Source organism: Lutjanus erythropterus, chromosome 12 (genome assembly GCF_056507025.1).
Source record: "Lutjanus erythropterus isolate fLutEry1 chromosome 12, fLutEry1.hap2, whole genome shotgun sequence".
In the NCBI taxonomy this organism is placed as follows: domain Eukaryota; kingdom Metazoa; phylum Chordata; class Actinopteri; order Lutjaniformes; family Lutjanidae; genus Lutjanus; species Lutjanus erythropterus.
Window position 1 is genome coordinate 10,205,662 of NC_139328.1, and position 19,881 is coordinate 10,225,542.

General features: G+C 40.6%; 1 protein-coding gene across 3 annotated transcripts in view; it reads right to left on the reverse strand.

Moving 5' to 3' along the window:
* The window catches only part of fgf12a (fibroblast growth factor 12a), a 49,162-nt gene that overhangs the window by 7,273 nt on the left and 22,008 nt on the right, over positions 1–19,881 (reverse strand). For all 3 annotated transcript variants that reach the window (XM_084732813.1, XM_084732811.1, XM_084732810.1), the window contains one exon: positions 13,007–13,110. In XM_084732813.1, coding sequence (XP_084588939.1) covers positions 13,007–13,110 — 104 coding nt within the window. The remainder of the gene's footprint in view (positions 1–13,006; positions 13,111–19,881) is intronic.

Sequence of the window (19,881 nt, forward strand, 5' to 3'; positions counted from 1 at the left end):
GTGTTTGGTTGGAGGGAGAGAGCTCAGATAATAATATCTACCAGTAAACCTGGGGCAAATTAAACCTCATCTATCTACGTGGTTAGATAGCACCGCCAGTGAGTGAGGCTCTATGTGGTTTTGCAATTCAGGTGAAATGACGATTAAAATATGTCTGCGGGACCACATTATGCAGTAAACAAAACTTTGACAAATTGCCACCTTATACAGTTGTCATGGCAAACCTCTTACAACCAGCTTATTTACACATCCGGCAGACATGCAGCAACATTAGCCTTCATTTAGAGTCTCGTCTCCAGCCACCTGACAAAGATTAGTCACACAATCACTTTCATTCTAGCTCTTGTTCCTTTTTGCTCTCTTTTTTAGCTGTAAAATGCTCCAAAATGTCCAAAAGCAAGTCGCTACCTTCGTCTCACAGCTCTCTGGTGCAGGCCAGGTACTGTTAAGTTGTTTTATCAGAGCTTTTTGCTGAAAAACATCTGCCTACTGTGACTGGAAACAACTCAGCTAATGGAAAATTTGGAAGGGGCATCACAGCTGTCAATCATTTTTCTTTTAAATTTGGCCGATCAGAGGCTTAGAATCCTCTGTCAATCAAAAACAATCATAATCCGCTCAAGCCAGTTGTCAATCATATTTACATTAAAATAATCAGCTTTCTCCTAGGAGAAGGGGAAGGTAATAAACTAAAAGAGACATTAGCAGGGTAGATGCTGGTCTTATTTTTGCTCTACGCCCAGTAATATGCCACTTTATTAAAGTCAACCTCCAGACATGTCTTTAACAATTTAAAATTCTCTGCAAGAAGTGATAAATTGTGTCTGACTTTTTTGTTTTGTTTTGTTTTTGCAAAGTAAGTTCAAACACCTTGGCTTACATACAGCTCTACACCTTCATCACCTCCATCTAGTATTTAAGGTTTCATGAATATGCAAATAGTCCCCACCCTCTTCTTGGCTCTTCTCTTTGATTGACAGAGGACTGTAAGTTTCTGATGGGCCAAATTAAAAAAAAAAAAAAAGATTGACAGCTACCACATCCATTCAAACTCTCTGGTCTGCAGAGGGACCCTACTAGGTAGAAAAAGAGCCGTGAGATTCATAGTTGTAGTCCCTAAAACCAAAACAATGAGTTGAAATATGCTAAAAATCTCAGTATAGCTGAGAGGAAATGCAGAGTTGGGTGATAAATCTCAATAACACACAGTCATTTGAGCCATTCTTCATGTATAAATTTTGATTAGCGCAGCTCTAAACTCCTAATCCCAAATGAAATCAATGCCGTTTAAAGAGAATGTGTGTCTGTGCTGGCACGGCACGCCACAGTTCAGCAAATTAAGCCACAGTGTTTGTGACCGCCCATTTTAAGACACAGCAGCGCGTAGCAGGCTGTGCAAAGGACTCGGGCAAGGTGAGGTCACATGGTCGGCAGTGTGTAAACGTCTCGCTGGTCGGCAGGAGGGAGGACAAGCTCTGTGGAGAGCTGGCGACTGAGTTTATCTGGGCCTGCTGACACACTGTCAAACAGCAGACATCTCTCTCTCTGCTGGGGCACCGAGGGTCACGCCGCGCCTGTCTGCCCGCGTGTGAGTCTGCGTGAGAACATATGTGTTTGAGTGTGTGGGGGGGCAGACAGTGATACATTACAAACCAGCAGGCTTCGTCCCTTCTTCATCCGTTTGGAGCACAAATCAGGCTGAACGAACAAACACACACACCCACACAAACACGTGTGCTCTACACTCTTAGAAATAAGGGTTCCATATGGGTTCTTCCTGAAGGGCTGAGGTTCTGCCCAGAACCATTTGCTTCTGAAGTACCCTTTTTTGGAACAAACAAAACAAGGGTTTACCAAAGGTTCTGCTTAAGACTAAGGGTTGCAGCAACAACCCTTCTTTATCCAAAAAAATTAACATTCTGGAAGAAATGTTGTCAAGGGTTCTTTGTACGGTAATATATAACAATTCTCAGTAGAACCCAATAAATGTGTTACACAAAAACCCTTGGAATATGAAAAAGTTCTCAACAGAAACCCCTGTGTGGTTCTAGATAATATCCTTAGAATATAAAAAGGTTCCCAGTAGAATCCTCTGAGTGTGTTCTAGTTAAAATCCTTGGAATATAAAAATGTTTTCAAGTAGAACTCCCAGAATCTGTTCTTGATAAAAAAAAAGTCTGGGATCTAGATAAAACCCCTGGAAAAAAAAAAAGGTTTGATAGAACTCACCAAGTGTGTTCGAGATAAATCCCTTGGAATATAAAAGGTTTCTTGGTAGAACCCTATGAGTGGGGTCTGGATAAAATCCTTGGAATATGAAAAAAGGGTTCCTGGTAGAACCCCCCATGTGTGTGCTAGATAAAACCCTTGGAATGTAAAAATGTTCTTGGGAGAACGCCTCAGATGGGTTCTTGTTAGCAACATTTGAAGGTAGAACAGCTCTTGATAGAAAGCCCCAGAGAGGGTTCTGGGTGGGACCATTACACCATAGAGGGGTTCTCTGTAGAGCCTTCCATTGGGTGACACCTGGTTCTAGATATAACCCTTTATGTTGAATTCTAGGTAGAACTCTCTGACAGGATTCCAAGTGGACGCTTTATAAAAGGTTCTACCAGGAATCGAAAGGGGTTCTCCCATGGGAACAAGCCAAAGAAACCTTTATGGTTCTAGTTAGCACCTTTATTTCTAAGAGCGTACCATCCTACCCTTCACATTCAGCCCCTTTGCTTTGCTGACACACCTCCAAATATGTGCACAAGGACGCCACTCTGTTACTGTCTGTGCGAGGGCTCGGAGCGGTGCCGAAGCACCATGACTGCGGCTTGGGAATGATAGGGGTGGAATGTAAGTGACTTTGAAGTCTTTGACAGAGTACCTTGTTTGTGGATGACTGAGTGGGAATATGAGGTGGAGAGACGGGGTCGGAGTCTCGCGTGATTAATGAGATCTCCTTAATGGACACGCGTGAACCACAGAACCGCACGGGGGAAGAGAAAGCACAGAAATACACACAAACGGCGCACAAACCCAGTGTAGCACACATGCTGTCATTATATTAAAATGCACGCCAACAGGTTTGCCCTGTCGCTTCCTCCGCCAGGAATGCATAATCAGCCAAAGTTGTTAGTGCCGCAAAACGAGGAAAATTAAAAAAAGACGTGCCACATTTCAGGCCTGTGCTTAGTGATAGTAAACTGATCACAAGGGCGCCTATTTATATTCAGTGGTGATCTGAAGGAGAAAGGAGAAGGACTTGTTAGTGAAACCGGGCACGTGAGACTGCTCACTCTCCACCATTAGGGGTCTCAGTAGGGAGCTGAAGATAAATAAACACAGAGGTCCACCTGAGACCCACTGAACAAACACCATGAAACTGGGAACAGAATATAAATGTTTTAGCAGCGTAAGCACACAACATTTTACATCGATTTTTGCAAAGGCTATCAGCTGAATTTACAACAGCTTTGGCTAGTTTCAAACAGACAGATGTTCATTTTCCATCGCCTCATCTATTTAAGCAATGATTAGCTCTTGAAACTAAATTTAATCCCTCATCCACAAAATATGCCGAGAACCTCATAAATAAATCAAGACATAAGACATGAATAAAAGACTGGGAAGATTCTGCATCACCAGCTAAGTCAAAAGAACGCAGATCAGTCTATAGCTGCAATAAATAACAAGATGGGCATTAGAGATCAATCAATGATAGAGATCAATCAATGATTCCATATGTATTATTCAAGGCTAAAACAGACGGATGTGATTCTACAGGGACAGGTCTTAAACGTGGTAAAAATGGGGAAATTATTCGATGAGCTGATCCCTACTTTGTTTGCATCTCCTGCTCTACATGCACACACACGAGCATGCAGATGATGCAACACAGATGTGTTGACTGCACAGGACAGGAATGTTAATTTGCAGTGAACACAAGAAGATAAGATGAACAGGTGAAACAAGATGCACAGAAAACTAACAAACACTTTTAGGGACATCTTAAAGAGAAAAATCACTATTTTTTTTATGTGTTCATGGTAAATGCAGTCAGTTGAAGCAATAAATTCCTCAGTATGTGCTATACTGACAGAGAAAGTTCAGTTATCCTGCTGCAAAATCTGTTGTTCTTCCTGCATCCAGTGAAGTCAAAGTGATTTAGTTTGTGTTATGGAAGAACTACAGACTATTGCATGTGCTGTCGCAGAAATTCTGGGGATGCACAAAATTGGATTTTTATCAATATCCACTATTTCCAAACTTATTTTGTCTGATGCTGATATATGCACATATTTTTTTCCTCCTAATTACAAAGAACATCAAGTCTCTCCTGTAGTGGAATTAACATACAGTGCATTATTATGCCAACTCTTATCATAATGGCCAGAGGCAGATTCACACAAAATATAATTCCTTTCAAATTGCACACATTCGCCCAGCAAAATAACAAAACTACTGCTGCAAATTTTTTTCCCTCTTTGTTCTTCACTAATTCATCATAATGATCAGGATGGGGGGTTCTTAAGATGGACAATTAAATTTCTTGTGCTGAGGGAATGTGATTTGGCTCCTCCTCACATGACCAACATTGAGCAAGTCTGTGGTCATGATACACTGACAGTTAATTCATGAGTGATGTTATAATTCCCTCAGTAAAAAAATGAACATAGATGACTAAAAATGTTGTAGCCACATATGCATTAAGTCATTCTTCATGTTGCAAGTTTCTTCTCTGGAACTAAGAGAAGCAAAGTTAATCGATGAACTGTATTTTCCGTCATTCAGGTTCTGTTGACATCTGAAGCTAAAGAAGATGGTTACTTTCAAAGTACATTCAAGGACTTATAGCCTTTTTTCACAATATGTTATGTCAGCGCTGACCATTATTTTATATTTTTCATTTGTTTTCATGCCAGCCTGACTAATGTGAGGATGCATCAAAGAAACAAGATCTGCCCGAGCAATAAAGGCCCATTTCAAAGAATCGATCCGCGTCTGTGTTGGTACAAGTTTTCTGTCACCTAGTCAAAGTAATAGCTATAGGCTATGGCAGTGATACATGGCAACATGGACCGTAGGTGTCAGAAGCTTGCATGCAATGCATCCTGGTACATGTAAGCAAAGCCAGCACGGCCCCGCGAGCAGGAGAACTCAGCTTTCTTGGTTAACAAAGCGTGCAATTAGGAATTCAACTGACTACTGACTAAAACTGATTGGGCATCCACATGAAAAGTGGTGAATTTTCCCTTAACATCACATTCAGGTTAGACCTGCAGCCGATGTGATGGTAACTGGCAGTTACTTCAACTAATGGCCATGTCTATCCAAGCGTGGGTTATATGACAGCCTCATGTTGTGCCAGTGATGAACAGTTGTGGTGTTAATGCCCTAACAAACAACACCAACGAATGCTCATAAACAAGACTTATGACAGCCAATGTAAACATCAATGTAAATTATGTAAATGATTAGGCCTCAGCAACAGACAGCATGCATTTTGTTGAGAAATACTGAAGGCAAACTGTGGAACGCAGGAAGAAAGAGGGGTATGACATGCAACAAAAGCACCCAGCTGGAATTAACAGACATAGAGTACAGGACACCCTACTGGGGTGAGGTGGGGGTGCAGGGGTAGGAAATATACAATGAAACATAAAGTAAGAGAGCCAGATGTAATGGATATGAAACTGGGTTGCCAACAGAACTGGGTTGAACACCTCCTGAATCCAAATCAGATACCGGCTCCAGTTATCCGGCTCTGCATTGAGGAGCCCTGCTGCTGCCGACAGGCGTCCTTTGACTTTCGGATAAAGATGTGGAGGATATGGCGGGGGGGACCTCCATTTAAATATGGGCCTGAGCCACTGGTGTATCTGAGAGATTTGGCCTCGGTGAGAATCCCAGGCCTGCCATGGAACTCCCGGGGAGCTCATTATTATTCTGGGAGAGATTCAGGTCGGGGATTGTCTAGACATTACTTAAACTGAAAAATTCTCTTTCTCACTTGTTCCATCTCTCTCCTCCCCCTGTGCTGTTTGTCTTTTTCTCTGTCTCACTCTGAAAGTCAATCACTTTCAAACAAGGTTCTGTTGTGTCCTTCCTTAACTTCCCCCAGAGAGGACATTGACGGTTAATGGCTAAAATCGAATCACAAACACATACTAATGGCTCCAATTGTCCTGGAGAAAAACCCTTATTAGCCATACAACTCATTTCCTGATCCTCTTTACTTTTCCTTTTTTTTACCTCCAGACAGCACTGTCATTAGCTGTTGACACCGTTAATGTGCATGTAGGTTAGGGCTTAAACAGTCAAATACTCAATTAGCTGATTGACATGTCTGAATGACCAGCAATTGTGATAATGGATAAGTTGTACATCATCTATCAGGAAGATTATTTTCATCCCTTTTTACTGTCAGACAGTCCTTTCTGATGGGGGAAACTACCATTTTACTCTCTTCAAAACCACCAGACTTCTTTGACAAAAACAGTAATTTTACATTGTACGGTTGTTGTGTGACTTTGATGTTTTAAAATGTTAGATCACATCCAAACCGATGCTACTTGTTGCAGATCGAGGGAGTGGCAGTCCAGCAATTTCCTTGTTCTGCCAAATTCTGCCCTTGTTTCACAAACCATCCCTTCAACCATCCCATGTTTTGAGGGAGACAGAGGGAGACTGCGAGCTACAGACAGTGATGGTGAGCAGTGAAGTTGTCAGTCTGGCAGTAAATGTACAGTTTAGGTTACAGTTTATCAGTAAGTAAATGCTGCAGCTTCTCGAGACCAAACCATCTGTTGTTTCCCAACTGCTGGAATAGCATTGCTATGATGGTCAGCTATGCTTACATTAAAAGAGTACTATCTGCAGTAGAAAAACAAAGATGAAGTACTGAAACCAAGTACATTAAAGTCAAGTTGAGCCATACTATGTTGTGGAAGTACATCTATAGATGACAGTACTTTTCTAATACTTGTAGATATTATTATGTACAGAACACCTCAAATCAGATGTTGTCGATTTGAGGCTTTAAATATAATCTGCAGATGTCAACTTAAGCTTTTTATCATTGTCTGACTTTTTATATGCTAACCAATAAAGTAATAAACTGAAAAAAATATTCTACAGATTAATCACAGTCGTAATGCACCCAAACACACTCAGACTTCACTCAAGTTTTCAATTCAACTCAACAACAGCGGCAACTCCTTGTAACCATTTTTGCTCTAAAGGCGGAGAAAGATCAAGACATGGGAGGGAGGGAGTGGGTGGGCAGAGAGACTGCTCACAAAAAAGCCCTTTTGTCATTTGTCACCAGAACAAAATCTGAGGCTCTCGCTGACCTTCCACACCAACTCTCTCTCCCTCAGGGCCTTCACTGAAGGTTTTACTGCGACACATTATTTTTTTTCCTGTGACATAAATAAGAAGCAGTAAAATTAGAAGCCGACTGAAAGAAAGAGCAGGAACAGTTCAGATGGATGGATGGATGGATGGATGGATGGATGGATGGATAGATAGATAGATAGATAGATAGATAGATAGATAGATAGATAGATAGATAGATAGATAGATAGATAGATAGATAGATAGAGATGAGGAGAGGCAGAGAGAGAGAGAACAGTGGTTACTGCTGTGCAGTAAACTAGGTCATATTGAGAAGTGTTATAAATAATGGAAGGGAGCTCTTCATTGTAGATGCTCAGCCCCCACGCACTTCATTGCTAAACACTCCACACAAGCATTATCACCCTGCTCACCCGTGGCTACATCAGCTCCACTTAATTGATCAACAGTAAGAGTAAACTGACCACTGAAAAAATGGCTACCCGACACCTGGATGAACGACCAAAGAGAAAAGCTTCTCAAAGTTCTGTTGCAGTACAACTTCTCCCAATCATCTCAAAGAAGATAAAGCTTGTCGCATTCACTCACTAACAAGACAAGTGCAAAGAAGCAGGGAGAGGAAAAGAGGGGAAAAAAATAAATAAAAAAAAAACAAGGGAGCGTTAGAGACGTAGGAGGATATCCCTCAGTAATTATCTCCCATGGGAGGGGGGTGAGGGAGAGAGCTGTTCATCTCTGCTCTCAGATGTTAGGAAGACTAAACAAGACAACAAAACAAGCAGTGAGAAACTTTATAGTTTGTAGAGGCAAAAAGAGAGCAATGGAGACCTTGAAGAAGAGGGATGGGATAGCAAGAGTGAATAAGAGAGGAGGGAGGTGGGGAAAAAGATAAAGACCCAGACAAATAATAATAAAAGTAAATGCGAGTAAGTATGAGAAATGAAAGTGAAGGACTTATTTTATGGCTGTGATTGCACCGCGGGAGCTCTCATAAAAGTGTGAATAAAGACTTGAAATGTTCCCTCTTACAATCCTCTTGAAACACTAAAGAAGTTCTCACAACGTCTATCACTTTATAATCTGGTGAATTTAACTGGTAAATCAGCGCTTCACAAATGCAGATCTTGTACTCTTAGGGGTGCTTTGTAGTACTGCAGGGGGTACTTGAGATTTTTTTAAATGCTTATTTAAAAAATATCAGGCAATTCCTAAAATACAAACCAGAATTCTAAAAAAGTTGTGATGTTGTGTTCTTGTATTTTTTTTTTGCTCCGTAATGCACCACAGATTTTCAGTGGGAGACAGGATTGAACTGTAAGCAGGTCAGTCTAGTACATGGACTCTTTTACTATGAAGCCACAGTGTTGTGACATGTGCAGAATGTGTCTTGGCATCGTCTTTTTGAAATAAGCAGGGACGTCCCTGAAAAAGACGTTGTGTGGATGGCATCATATATTGCTCCAAAACTTGTAAGTACCTGTCAGCATCATGAGTTATCCTCGATTATTTTGGAATCGGGGTTTGTAATCATACAATAATCAGTTTTAAAAAATGGTAAATGTAAATGTAAGCTCGAACCATTTTATATTCAATATTCCTATTTTCAATTCAATCGTTAACTGTGCAAAACTGTCAGCTGCTGCAGAACCTCACAGAAGACGAAAGCGAAAAATGCAATTATGTTCAAGCTGGAAGCCAGTTTTGGTTTTGCATGAAACTCAAGAAAATGGACTTTGTGGTTGGAACATAGGAGTAATACAGCTGAAAACACGGAGGAAGAAATGAAAAATTAAGTGAAAAGACAGCCAACAAAATACTGTCAGTATCAGGAAGCATATGTTTCAATGGGATTAGCACAACAAGCTGACACTGATGGATGAAACACAACAAATCCAAGCTGGAGCAGTAAATCAGCAAGTGTTTGATATTTTGTGCTTGAAAAATGACTGAAACTATTAAGCAGTTATCAAAATTGTATAATACTAGTTGTCTTTTGATCAACTAATCGAATAATCGAGAAATCAGCTCTACTGTCAAGCAAAAATACCAAACGTTCTGTTTGCAGCTTCTTAAGGCCTCTGGGAATTTGGCTTGTGTGCAGTGTTTTTTTTTAAGCTGGTTGGGGGCTACTTGGCTGAAAAAAATATTTAAAAGGGGGTACATTATTGGAAAAAAGTTAAATAATGGTAATTAGCAAGAGAAATAGAGCCTATATATGTGCTTTCCTCCAGTGGTTTGCATGTTAATTTAGCCTCTTTATGAGCACTCTGTGGCTCTCCAAGGCTTATAAGCCTCCCTGTGATCCAGCCTGCCACACACATTCTGCTTACCAATGCATGTTAATTTCCCATGCTTCACATCTGAGAGAAACCGGACCTCCTCCATATGTCCAGAGACTGCATTTGCTTTGTGGCTGCAATTAAAAATGGCCTTTCAAACGTTACTGCAGAAAAACGCCTCGCCTTCTGACAAACACCCCCCGCTCCATGTGATAGAAAGGTCAAAAAATGTGTTCCTCCGCCCATAAAAAAGATGATTAGAATGATACACTGAGAGTCATGTTTGTCGGGACTGAAAGCTGCCGTTTGACACCGATGCACTGAATCACTTGTAATTAAGAATAATCATGACATCAATGATGATTTCATGGATGGGTATGTGTGTAGGGGGTCATACAGCGTCCCCCAACTTGGATTCAATTCAATAAATTAAAAGATTGCTGCCTGGGCACAATTAAGCTTTAATTAGACATAGAAAGGTGGGTGGAGGGTTATTATAAGCCTCATAGTAAGGCTGTGAATTGTGCGCTTGTTTATGAGCCTTTAGTTGTGAATGAATCCGTACCTGGGTGAGTCATAACAGCCTGCGCATTTATTCTACGTCCTTCTCTGAACTTGTGAGTGCTCATACATCTGCCGAGGCACCGAGTTGTGCTCAAGTTGTACTGAGCGAGAATGCTTGTTTTTTCTGAAACAATGGCACTGAATTAACTCGACTTTGCACATTTTCTTAAATGCAGCATGTACACCATTTATCAGGTCTATTTCAAAATGTTCTTCTGTCTCTCTCTCGCAGTAAAGCGACTCCCTTATCAATAAATGTAAGTTGCAATGTGACAGACTCCTCGTTTCACTGTGTCCTTCAAGGATTTTATGAGTATTTTGAGAAAGAGAAAAGTTCGATGGGCAGTTTGTGAATTCCAGCTCTTGCCAGTCATTGATCATCGCTGTCTGGCTATTGCAAAGTCCCCCAGCAGAGGTTTGTTGCAAACACAGCCCTCCCATCCTCCGTCTTTCTTCTGCAAAACTATCTTCAACTGGATTAGGAAGCATGAGACTGGAGGTTATATAACCGCACCAACTAGGGATATCTTCCTGTCTCTACATCTCTGCCTGTGCCCCCACCCCATTTCTCTCTCACACACTCTCTCCCACTGCAACTCATTTCCACAAACGTGCTCCAGAAGCATGTCTTCATCCTCAATGCAACAGCTACGACTTAATGCTTTCTCCAAACTGACATCTGTGACTGTGTCCGCCCCCGCCGGAGCATCTGCTGCCCACACCAGCCTATATGCTTCTCATATCTTTACACTGCAAATAAAATATCCGTCTTCACAATATTTACTCCCCCACTGAGTCTCACTAAGGATGTTATTTCAAAACCCGAAGGAGTGTCTCTGCTAATGCGGTGAAATAATTTAACGTTTGTCAAGGCGAGTGCAGGACTTTTATAATCATGCAGTACTAGTACTAGATTACAGCATTACTGCAAATTTTATTTTGAAGGGTCATTTTAATTAACACATCTATGGATCAGCACCAAGGCTAACAACATACCAAATGTTTTCACTGGGTGTCACATTGGGTGTTGGATTTATCATTAGTATATTTTACCATGTTTCCATAAAAGACACTGCAGCTCAAGGCTGGATTACATTACATCACTTATGCACTGCTTTATCCCTTAAAGGAGCTATGCTACGTTTATGACACTACGCTTCAATTAAGTCCAATTAAACATAATTATTAAGGCAGCCACAGTAAATATGTTGCTTTGTCACAACGGTAAAGCAAAAATCCACACTGTCACAGCCCTATGTAGTGCATTTATCTAATGTGAGAAAATACAGTTTGTCAAAATTACTGAGAAAAAAAAATTATACAAGATTTATCACAGCTCAGACTGCAGTAAAATAAAATGGATGTTTTTGCAATAAAATGGAAGTCTATCTGCCTCTCATATCTTTACACTGCAAATAAAATATCCATCTTCACAATATGTACTCCTCCACTGACCCTAGAGAGGATTTCTTTAAACATCAGAGGGTGTAGCTCTGCTAATGAGGTGAGATAATTTTTCAAGGCGAGCGCAGGATTTTTAGAATCATTCAGTGCTACGGCTGTGACGATAACCACGTTACCACAATACTGCGGTCATGTGAGTAATCTCATTACTGTCATCACCACAAATTTTATTGTGAAGGGTCATTCTTATTATGGATCAACACTGTCACATACAGGTCAGGAGCACAGCTTCTGATTGGTCATCACACTCAAACCGAGGCTAACAGCATGCTGACAACAACAACTGTTTTCAAGACAGAGAAAAATGCAGATATAAGTATGGAAGACACTGGGTGTTGGATTTATCATTATCATATCTTTCCACCTCTCCAGTAAAGACTCTGCAGTTCAAGCCCAGACTAACTTTGCATTACCTTAACATACCTTAACCTTTCCAGCTCGGCTTGCTTCAGGGCTAATCCCCTTCACTTATCCAGCAGTTGCCAGCTTTTGGGTTTTTTTTTGTTTTTGGTCTTGAGAAGCTATAGTGCTTATTAACTGACACACTGTAATCTGTACTGTACATTTAACGCCAGACTGATAGGTTACTGCTCAGTTGAAGTACTCACTCACTTGCACGCCCTAGACACATATGCATTGCCCTATTCCTTAAAAGATCTAATGATAGGCTTATAAAAGTATGATTAAGTAAAGTCCAATATAAAGGAACTATTAAGGGAGTAAATATGTTGCTTTGTCACTACGTTAAGAAAAAAATCCATACTGTCTCCGCCCTATGCTGTATATTTGGCTAATGTGAAAGATTACAGTTTGCCCAAATTCCTGAAAAAAGAAAAAGATTTATAACAGCTCCGATTGCATTAAAATAAAATTGATGTTTTTGCAGTGTAGTATATTTCATGACAGCAGGAATCCTGAATAGAAATCAGCATGAAAGTTGAACAAAGCAACATTATCCACATCAAAAGACAATGATATTCAGTGGATTTTCTGTTTATAGCCGCCACATAACGAGCCTCTGTTAGTAGCCCGTAAAAGAAGAAGAAGCAATTTTAAAAAAGGGCTGAGCACTGAACTTGATGTCAAATTAAATGTAAAACATGCACGGTGCTGCTTCAACAACAAAGGGGGGGAATAAGTGCTGCACAGCAACACAAAGGCACATCTGAAGAGCTCTCGAATAGAGCAGAGATGAAAGGGTTTGGAAGGGCTGAGTCTTTGCTGCAGTGGGATATTAAAAGAGACAACAAACCGAACAAAACACAACATGTGTTAATGAACAAATACACACACTGGCAACACATACACATACACACACACGTGCACAACTGGTGCAAGGGGTCGCATCTTACCGAGCTGTAGAGCATGCCCTCGCCATTCATGGCAATGTAGAAGCCACTCTTCACTCCCTGGATGGCCACCACTCTCAGACCCACAGGAATAAGATTAAACAGGGCTGCAGAACGGACAGAGTGAGAGAGGGTCAGACAGACAGATACAAAGAGGCAGAGACAAAAGAGAGACATCAGACAGAAAGGACAGAATAGGACAATTGAGTTTTCACTTAACTCTTGTAGACACGACAGCCTCTGATCTCTGTTCTTTGGCTATCTGTCAGCAGTAAAGTGAACGGCACAGGACATGGACAACAGGAACGCTGACGCACGCCAGCGTGACAGTGGAGCATTAACATTAAAGCGGAAATCGAAAACTGTCTGGTGACAGGTAACTGAAACGATACAATGAAGACGGCAGAGCGTCGTCGTTTTGTATCAACAGATAGCAGAATAAAAATGTCCTCATCCAATCAGAGGACATATTTCATCATTTGTTATTTGGTAAATTGATAAAATGACAGACTTAGGAAGCACAGAATGATGCAGATTTTGTGAAATGACAGTAATTTCACATTAATTTACATTTATATGACTTTTTGTGTGCAACAGCTCTGGTTTGCAAAGATGTAATTGGCGTTAGTGAGCAGCAATACCAAAAGAAACTTGTTTCAGTTGTGCAACAGATGATCTCAAATGTGCTTATGCCCCTGAAAATGTTGTTTCAAATCTGAACTATTTCACTGTAACATTAAATATTCATGACTTAAGGTGAAAAAAACACTTTAAGGTATTACTTATTAAGAGTTTGACACCAATAAATGCTAATCTGCTCTGTGCTGATTGGTGCATGGATTTGTGACATCATCTTTTACCATCCAACTCCGTCCCACTTTAAAATAGTGACATCATCACTGATAAAACAGACACGAAGATATGAAGGGGTGTTCATAAGACTGTCATGACACTATCATAACCATGACTATGTAATTTTTAATGCAAAGTTTACATTGTTTGAGATGTCTTTGTTATGACAACTTAACCAGTCATAAACATACCATAGTAGTCTTATGTGTTAATGTTACAATACTGTCATATGTGGTTGATTTTGATAATGGTTGTCATGAGACCATTATAACTGAATATTTTCACTGATTTCAATTACAGCAATACATTTTGGACTTGTCATAAATATGTTATTAAGTGTTATTCCACAGTCAAATGCTTTTATAATGTTCCCTTTGACTTCAACTAAAGTTTTCATAAAAAGACACTGACAGATTATATTGTCTTGATTAAGTTGTCATAACAAAGACATCTCAAACATCATCACCATTGCATTAAAAATGACATAACTGACCAAACTACACTTAATGACAACATTCATAGAGACAAATGCATACACCTTCAAATAAAGTTTTGCCAAATCTGTCATGTGAATTACCAAAAACTGTTTTAACTTTGGCAGAGACTTGTTTGTTCATGTTGGACCTCATCAATCATAGTAATAAGCTGATTAAGAAAATTAGTTTTCAGGGCCTTTAATGCCTAATAACCATGCAGATGAAAGATGAAAAACTAATTGAATTACTTAATCTGAGAATTTTTCATTCATCCATGTCATATGAAAGAACTAGTGTGTCAGAAGCAACCAGACATTTTTTTTTTTTTGGTCTCAAAGATGTTCAGCCAGTCATCTAAGAGGCTTCGTAATTTCTGCAAACAACAAGTCTAATTTTATTCGAGTGCTTCTACAAATGAATCGCCGTTATCTCTGTGGGTAAGTTCTATTGAATCCGAGGACTGAACTGTGACTTTGGATCTGTGAGGGTGTGAGAGGACACACTTTACGTACTGCGCGCTCCCTATATTGTTGGGATGATTGTTCTGCAAGTGGCGATAGGGACTATCAGATAAAGCTGGCAGGGGCGAGTGGAGACATGCCAACACGGGTCTGTCCTCCGAGCAGATTCAATTTCACTCAATAACTATCGACGTGCAGCTTTCGCCTGCCAATGGTTTAACTCTGCCCTCAGGCCACTGGTACGGTTGATACACACCGGCCACTCCTGCAGTTAACGTATACCCTTGAGTTCCAGCTGTTTCGGGGTATAGAGGCAGGGGAGGTGAGTCCATTAGCACCTTGAATTTTGTCTCTCAATCTCTTTTTTCATCACTTCTCTGTCATAACTCTCTCCTTCCCCTCTGTCTGCTCCCTCTCTCCTCTTTCCATTTGCCTTTCATGGCTGCTGCCTTTGTCGCTCTGATGACTGGCGGTGTCTCTCAGAGGCAGCGTCCACAGTTCTGTCACGTATCACAAAACCCAGGAGTGTTCCACCCCAGAGCACCTCCACCTATCAAAACATATTCTATCTTTTTTTTTTTCTGAGAAGCCTCTTGCAATAGGGCCCTCAAAAAGACTATTTACAAAGCTTGGCTTCAAAAGTGGGAGGAAAAGAACCACAAAATATGGCGTCCAAGTGTGCTATTTTGCTGTAATTACTTTTGGCCGTCCCTGGTCTCATTTACCTGCCAAAATATTAAACAACTGACGTGAGCTGTCATTCGGCTACCTTCTAAATGTCCAGCTTTTCTATTTGCCGCTCCAGCAGTTGATGGACTCCACAATTACAGCGGCACTGACTGCTGTTAGAGCACCTGATGACTATTCCGGAGGCGATTCCTCTTCCTTAATAACCTCAATCCTATCTCTCACCGAGGGAAGAGAGTGGCTGGGCTTGGTGCAGGGACAGGGCTAAGAGATTTCCAGGGATCTTCTATCGTCAAAGGGACAGACAAAATGGCTTCAAACAAGCCAATAAAGCAAAATCCTTGAAACGGCGAGTCTTCCAGTGGAGCAGTAATCGGCTACAAGCAAATCCTGCAGGTAGGCTAAAGGAAGTGCGTTTGATGTGAGGGATAGTGGCTCAGGAGGAAATAAACCCTGCAGGAAAGGTTTAGAGAAACACTGAGCCAATCTTCAAATGCCAAGGGCATGTCTCCAAATCCAGAGGGAAATGCAAATCCAAATATGGGAGAGCTAGAATACAGTATAGAGTTCAGGTGTGCTCTTATACAATGGGTTGCACCAACAAAGAAAAATGTAAGTTAAAACTGGATCACAGTTTAAAATGGAGTTTAAGGTTTTGGTGCAACAGAATTAAATTTACTGTAAGTGTAGAGTAAAACTAGACTGAGGTTTAAAGAGAGGCTTAACTTTAATCTTTGTGAATTTTTAGCTAATTTAAAACTTTGGTGTAACATATTCCATTATTTAATTGAGGTTAAAAATTAATCCATGTTGTTGCAACTCAGCCTTAGTGTTTAATAATGTCTTTAATTCAGTTTTGGTGACAGTCCGCCTCCATGCCAGAGCTTAGAAAGAACTTGACATTTGACTTGAGCTGATATATATATAAAAAAAGTCTTGCTTCTTCCCTTCAATCAACCGGGAGGCCGATGGAGAGTGAAAGCCTGATACCGCAGGTGTCTCATAACCAGCAATATCTTTCTAGAGCGTCACTGTATGCAGGTAATTACTGCAGGCGATCAACTGATGCCAATCAAATTAATAACTGCTCAAATTTGAACATGGGTGTTAATTAATTGAATGGTGTTTCACAGCCCTTGCAGTTAGTTAAGCGTAGCTCTGCCAGCCATGCTGAAAGACTAATATGTACTGCATTATAACAATCCAGTCTATTCTATTACCTCTCACAATTTACAGTCAACTTACAGTCTAAGTATACAAAAGCCTAATCAGCAGAATTGCATTTATTTTTATGCATTTCTACTGCTAAAACTATTGGTAACACCTTATGGTAAGGGTACATGAATCATTAATTCATACATGACTTCATGCATGAAAACGCATGAATCCATTAATGTAGTACTTCATGAATTATCAGGAAAGTACAGGACTGAATATGTAGTACCTTATGCATGAGTTAATGCAAGAGCAATACATTAATTAAAGCAACAACTAAGGTATTTCAATCATCATGATTTCTGAGTTATTAATGATGTTCTTTGTCATAGATAAGTCTGCCATGAGGGGGAAAATTCATCACTTTTCATGTGGATGTCCAGACTATGATGATGGTAAATGTAGGGTGTACAAGATAACTGAGTTCTCCTGCTCGCAGAGCTGTGCATCAGCGCCTACGTCTACCAGGATGCATTGCGGACAAGCTTCTGATGCACCCATGTTGCACCACCACAGTCTGTAGCGATCGAAATCTGACCAGTCACAGCAGTGCTCATGTATTTTGCTGAATTCAAAGTGTTGTAGCCATGATAAACTAAGCATTACCTCTTCATTACTTCATCATGTTTGTGGCCCTTCAATAAATAAAAGTGGTGACCTGCTCTGTCTTTCACACAAACAAATAACATATAATTAATTGCATTTGTTGCTTATGCATGCATACAGACTTTTTCACCTAGCTAGATAAATGATAATTGAAATGGAGTCCAAAGTTATGATTTAATCTGCATTTTTTTCCAAATACGTAATGCTTAAATAAACAGAATTGCTGACTTTATCTGAAGGTCCACACTTATGATGAAATCATGAAGAAGTGATGCTTAGTTAATCTTTCTTTAACCTTAATTTATTCAGGTGAGTTTCAGAGTAATGCTCTCTTCTTCAGGAACGCCCCGATTGCATGCACACAGTTACACATTCACACCTTGAAGCTGCACATGCACAACCAGTTTCACTAGAGCAGTTCGGGTTAAGGGGCCATCCTCAAGGGCACCTCAGTGGCGCCAATGAGGGAAGCGCAAGTGCTGCTCTTTCACTTTCCCCACCAGATTTATCCTGCTGGTCGGGCGATTGAACTGGTGACCTCCCGGTTGCAAGCTCGCTATCTATAAATATCATGATTACAACACTTGGATGTTTACTGCTGTGACTGGCCAGCCTTGTTTTCCTGTCCCTTTAAGTGCAGATTTACGTATGGAGAAGGCATGAACATCAATAATAATTCAGAAATACTGCAGTTGTTGCTTTAATTAACGTATTGTTCATGCATCAAATACTGTTGACTCATTTGTGTGTGTTCATAAAGTACTACATACATGGATTCATGCTTTGAAGTCAAAATAATTGATGTATCCTTAAATATTTGCTGTTTAGTTGTGTCCTTGTCTCAGTGCTTGTTGTCATTCAGCACAGGAATAATAAAAAAAATGGGATTGAAACGCACTCTGGGCTCAGGTCGCACCTAGTATGCAGGCAGCATCATGCTCTTCAATCCCATCGGTTCCACTGAACCTCCCCCTGAAAATAAATTGCTGTATTCCATCTGCCGCTGCTGCTGAGGAATGCTGCAGGTCAGAGGGTGGTGTGGTTCAAGGGTGGGGGTAATCTATTATTCTAATAATCCAGCCGACCGATCGATAGTTCAGAGCAAGACCTGAATACCAAATCTGCTACATCCATTTCTATCTCTCCTAATCACTTGATCTTTGTCTTTTGCTCTCTCTGTCTCCATTTTTTTAACTCAAAATGCTCAAAATTCAACCGGCTGCACCTCTCGCTCCCCTCTGCTCGCCTTCTGTGTCTTCCTTCGGACAGTCTCTGAGCTGGAGGCATCTCATATAGAGAATTATTCATTGGGTACAAACGGAGAAGGTGGTATTTTTAGTTTCCCGTGGCTGAATTATTCACTGCATTCCTCCATCCCTGGGCCAGCAGGGCTGCTTAACAAGAGGATTACCTAGAGGTGGGGAAACCCTCACATACAACAAAAACCTCATCAACCCTGAACCCTCACAACACAATGCAGGCTCAGAAAGACCAGCAACGTGTTAAAGGTGCACAGAGGAAATGCATTATGTGGATGTTCTTCCCCTCTTGTGCAGTAATCCTTTTTGCTATGAAGACTCTTCATTTATGTTATAAGGAGCCCTCACTGAAGATCTATCTCCTCATAAAATATAAAACGACAAGTGACAGGGAGAGACCGTTCTTTTCACCGCATGACTGCTACGGTCCAGCAGCTTTGGCTCCAGCTTGCTTTAAGATTGGCAGGATGTTTTAGAGAAGAAAGGTCATGATTGGTTTCCTGTCTGGCTCCTCTCCAGACTGGGAGTGTCGTCATTATCGCTTTGGCGACCATTCTCCGTTGACATATATCTCTTCTTTGATCCGTCACTTCTCATTGGAAAGTGTTACAAAAGCCTTTATGTTTTCATATAGAAGACTCTCTACAGATTTTTTTTTTTTTTTTTTGCTCTTGTGAGAGCGGAAGGGGTGTGATCGCTTTAGGGGGAGTATACCCCGGAGACTATTCATCCACTGGTAGTGCAGTATGGAAATTCGATCGCCGGTGAAATATTGCAAAGAAGTGGCTCTAGCAGGGATCCTCGACGCTACAGTTGTTTCAGGCGATGGGGTTTTCCAGGAAAGAATTTCTGCTGTGATAATCACACACACTCCGGAGCTGAATCAATCAAAACAACGTGACACTTACAATCATGCAGTGTACACAGCAGAAATGGTTTACTTAGAGAGACCAGGGCACGGATACTGGAATTAATTCCACTTATGGGCAGAAATTTTAATACAAGATGCTCCATAAATATTATATTTACTTACCGTGAGAGGCATACATTTGAGAAGACTGGGTAGGAATTCATAAACCATCTGAGGAGGTTCTGACACATTTATGTCTACAGTTATATCTCATGCATTCTATTGCATAACCAGATGCAGAAAAGAGGGCATTCTGCCTTGTGGAATTTGGTGAATAGTTCCCTTTCAAATTGTAGGTTTTTTCCAGTGATAATTCAATTCAATGAGGGCATCTTAAACTAATTTTGGAGTGCTTTAGGCTGGCATCAGTTATATAAGAATTAAAAATGATTAAGCGCCAGCATATAAAATG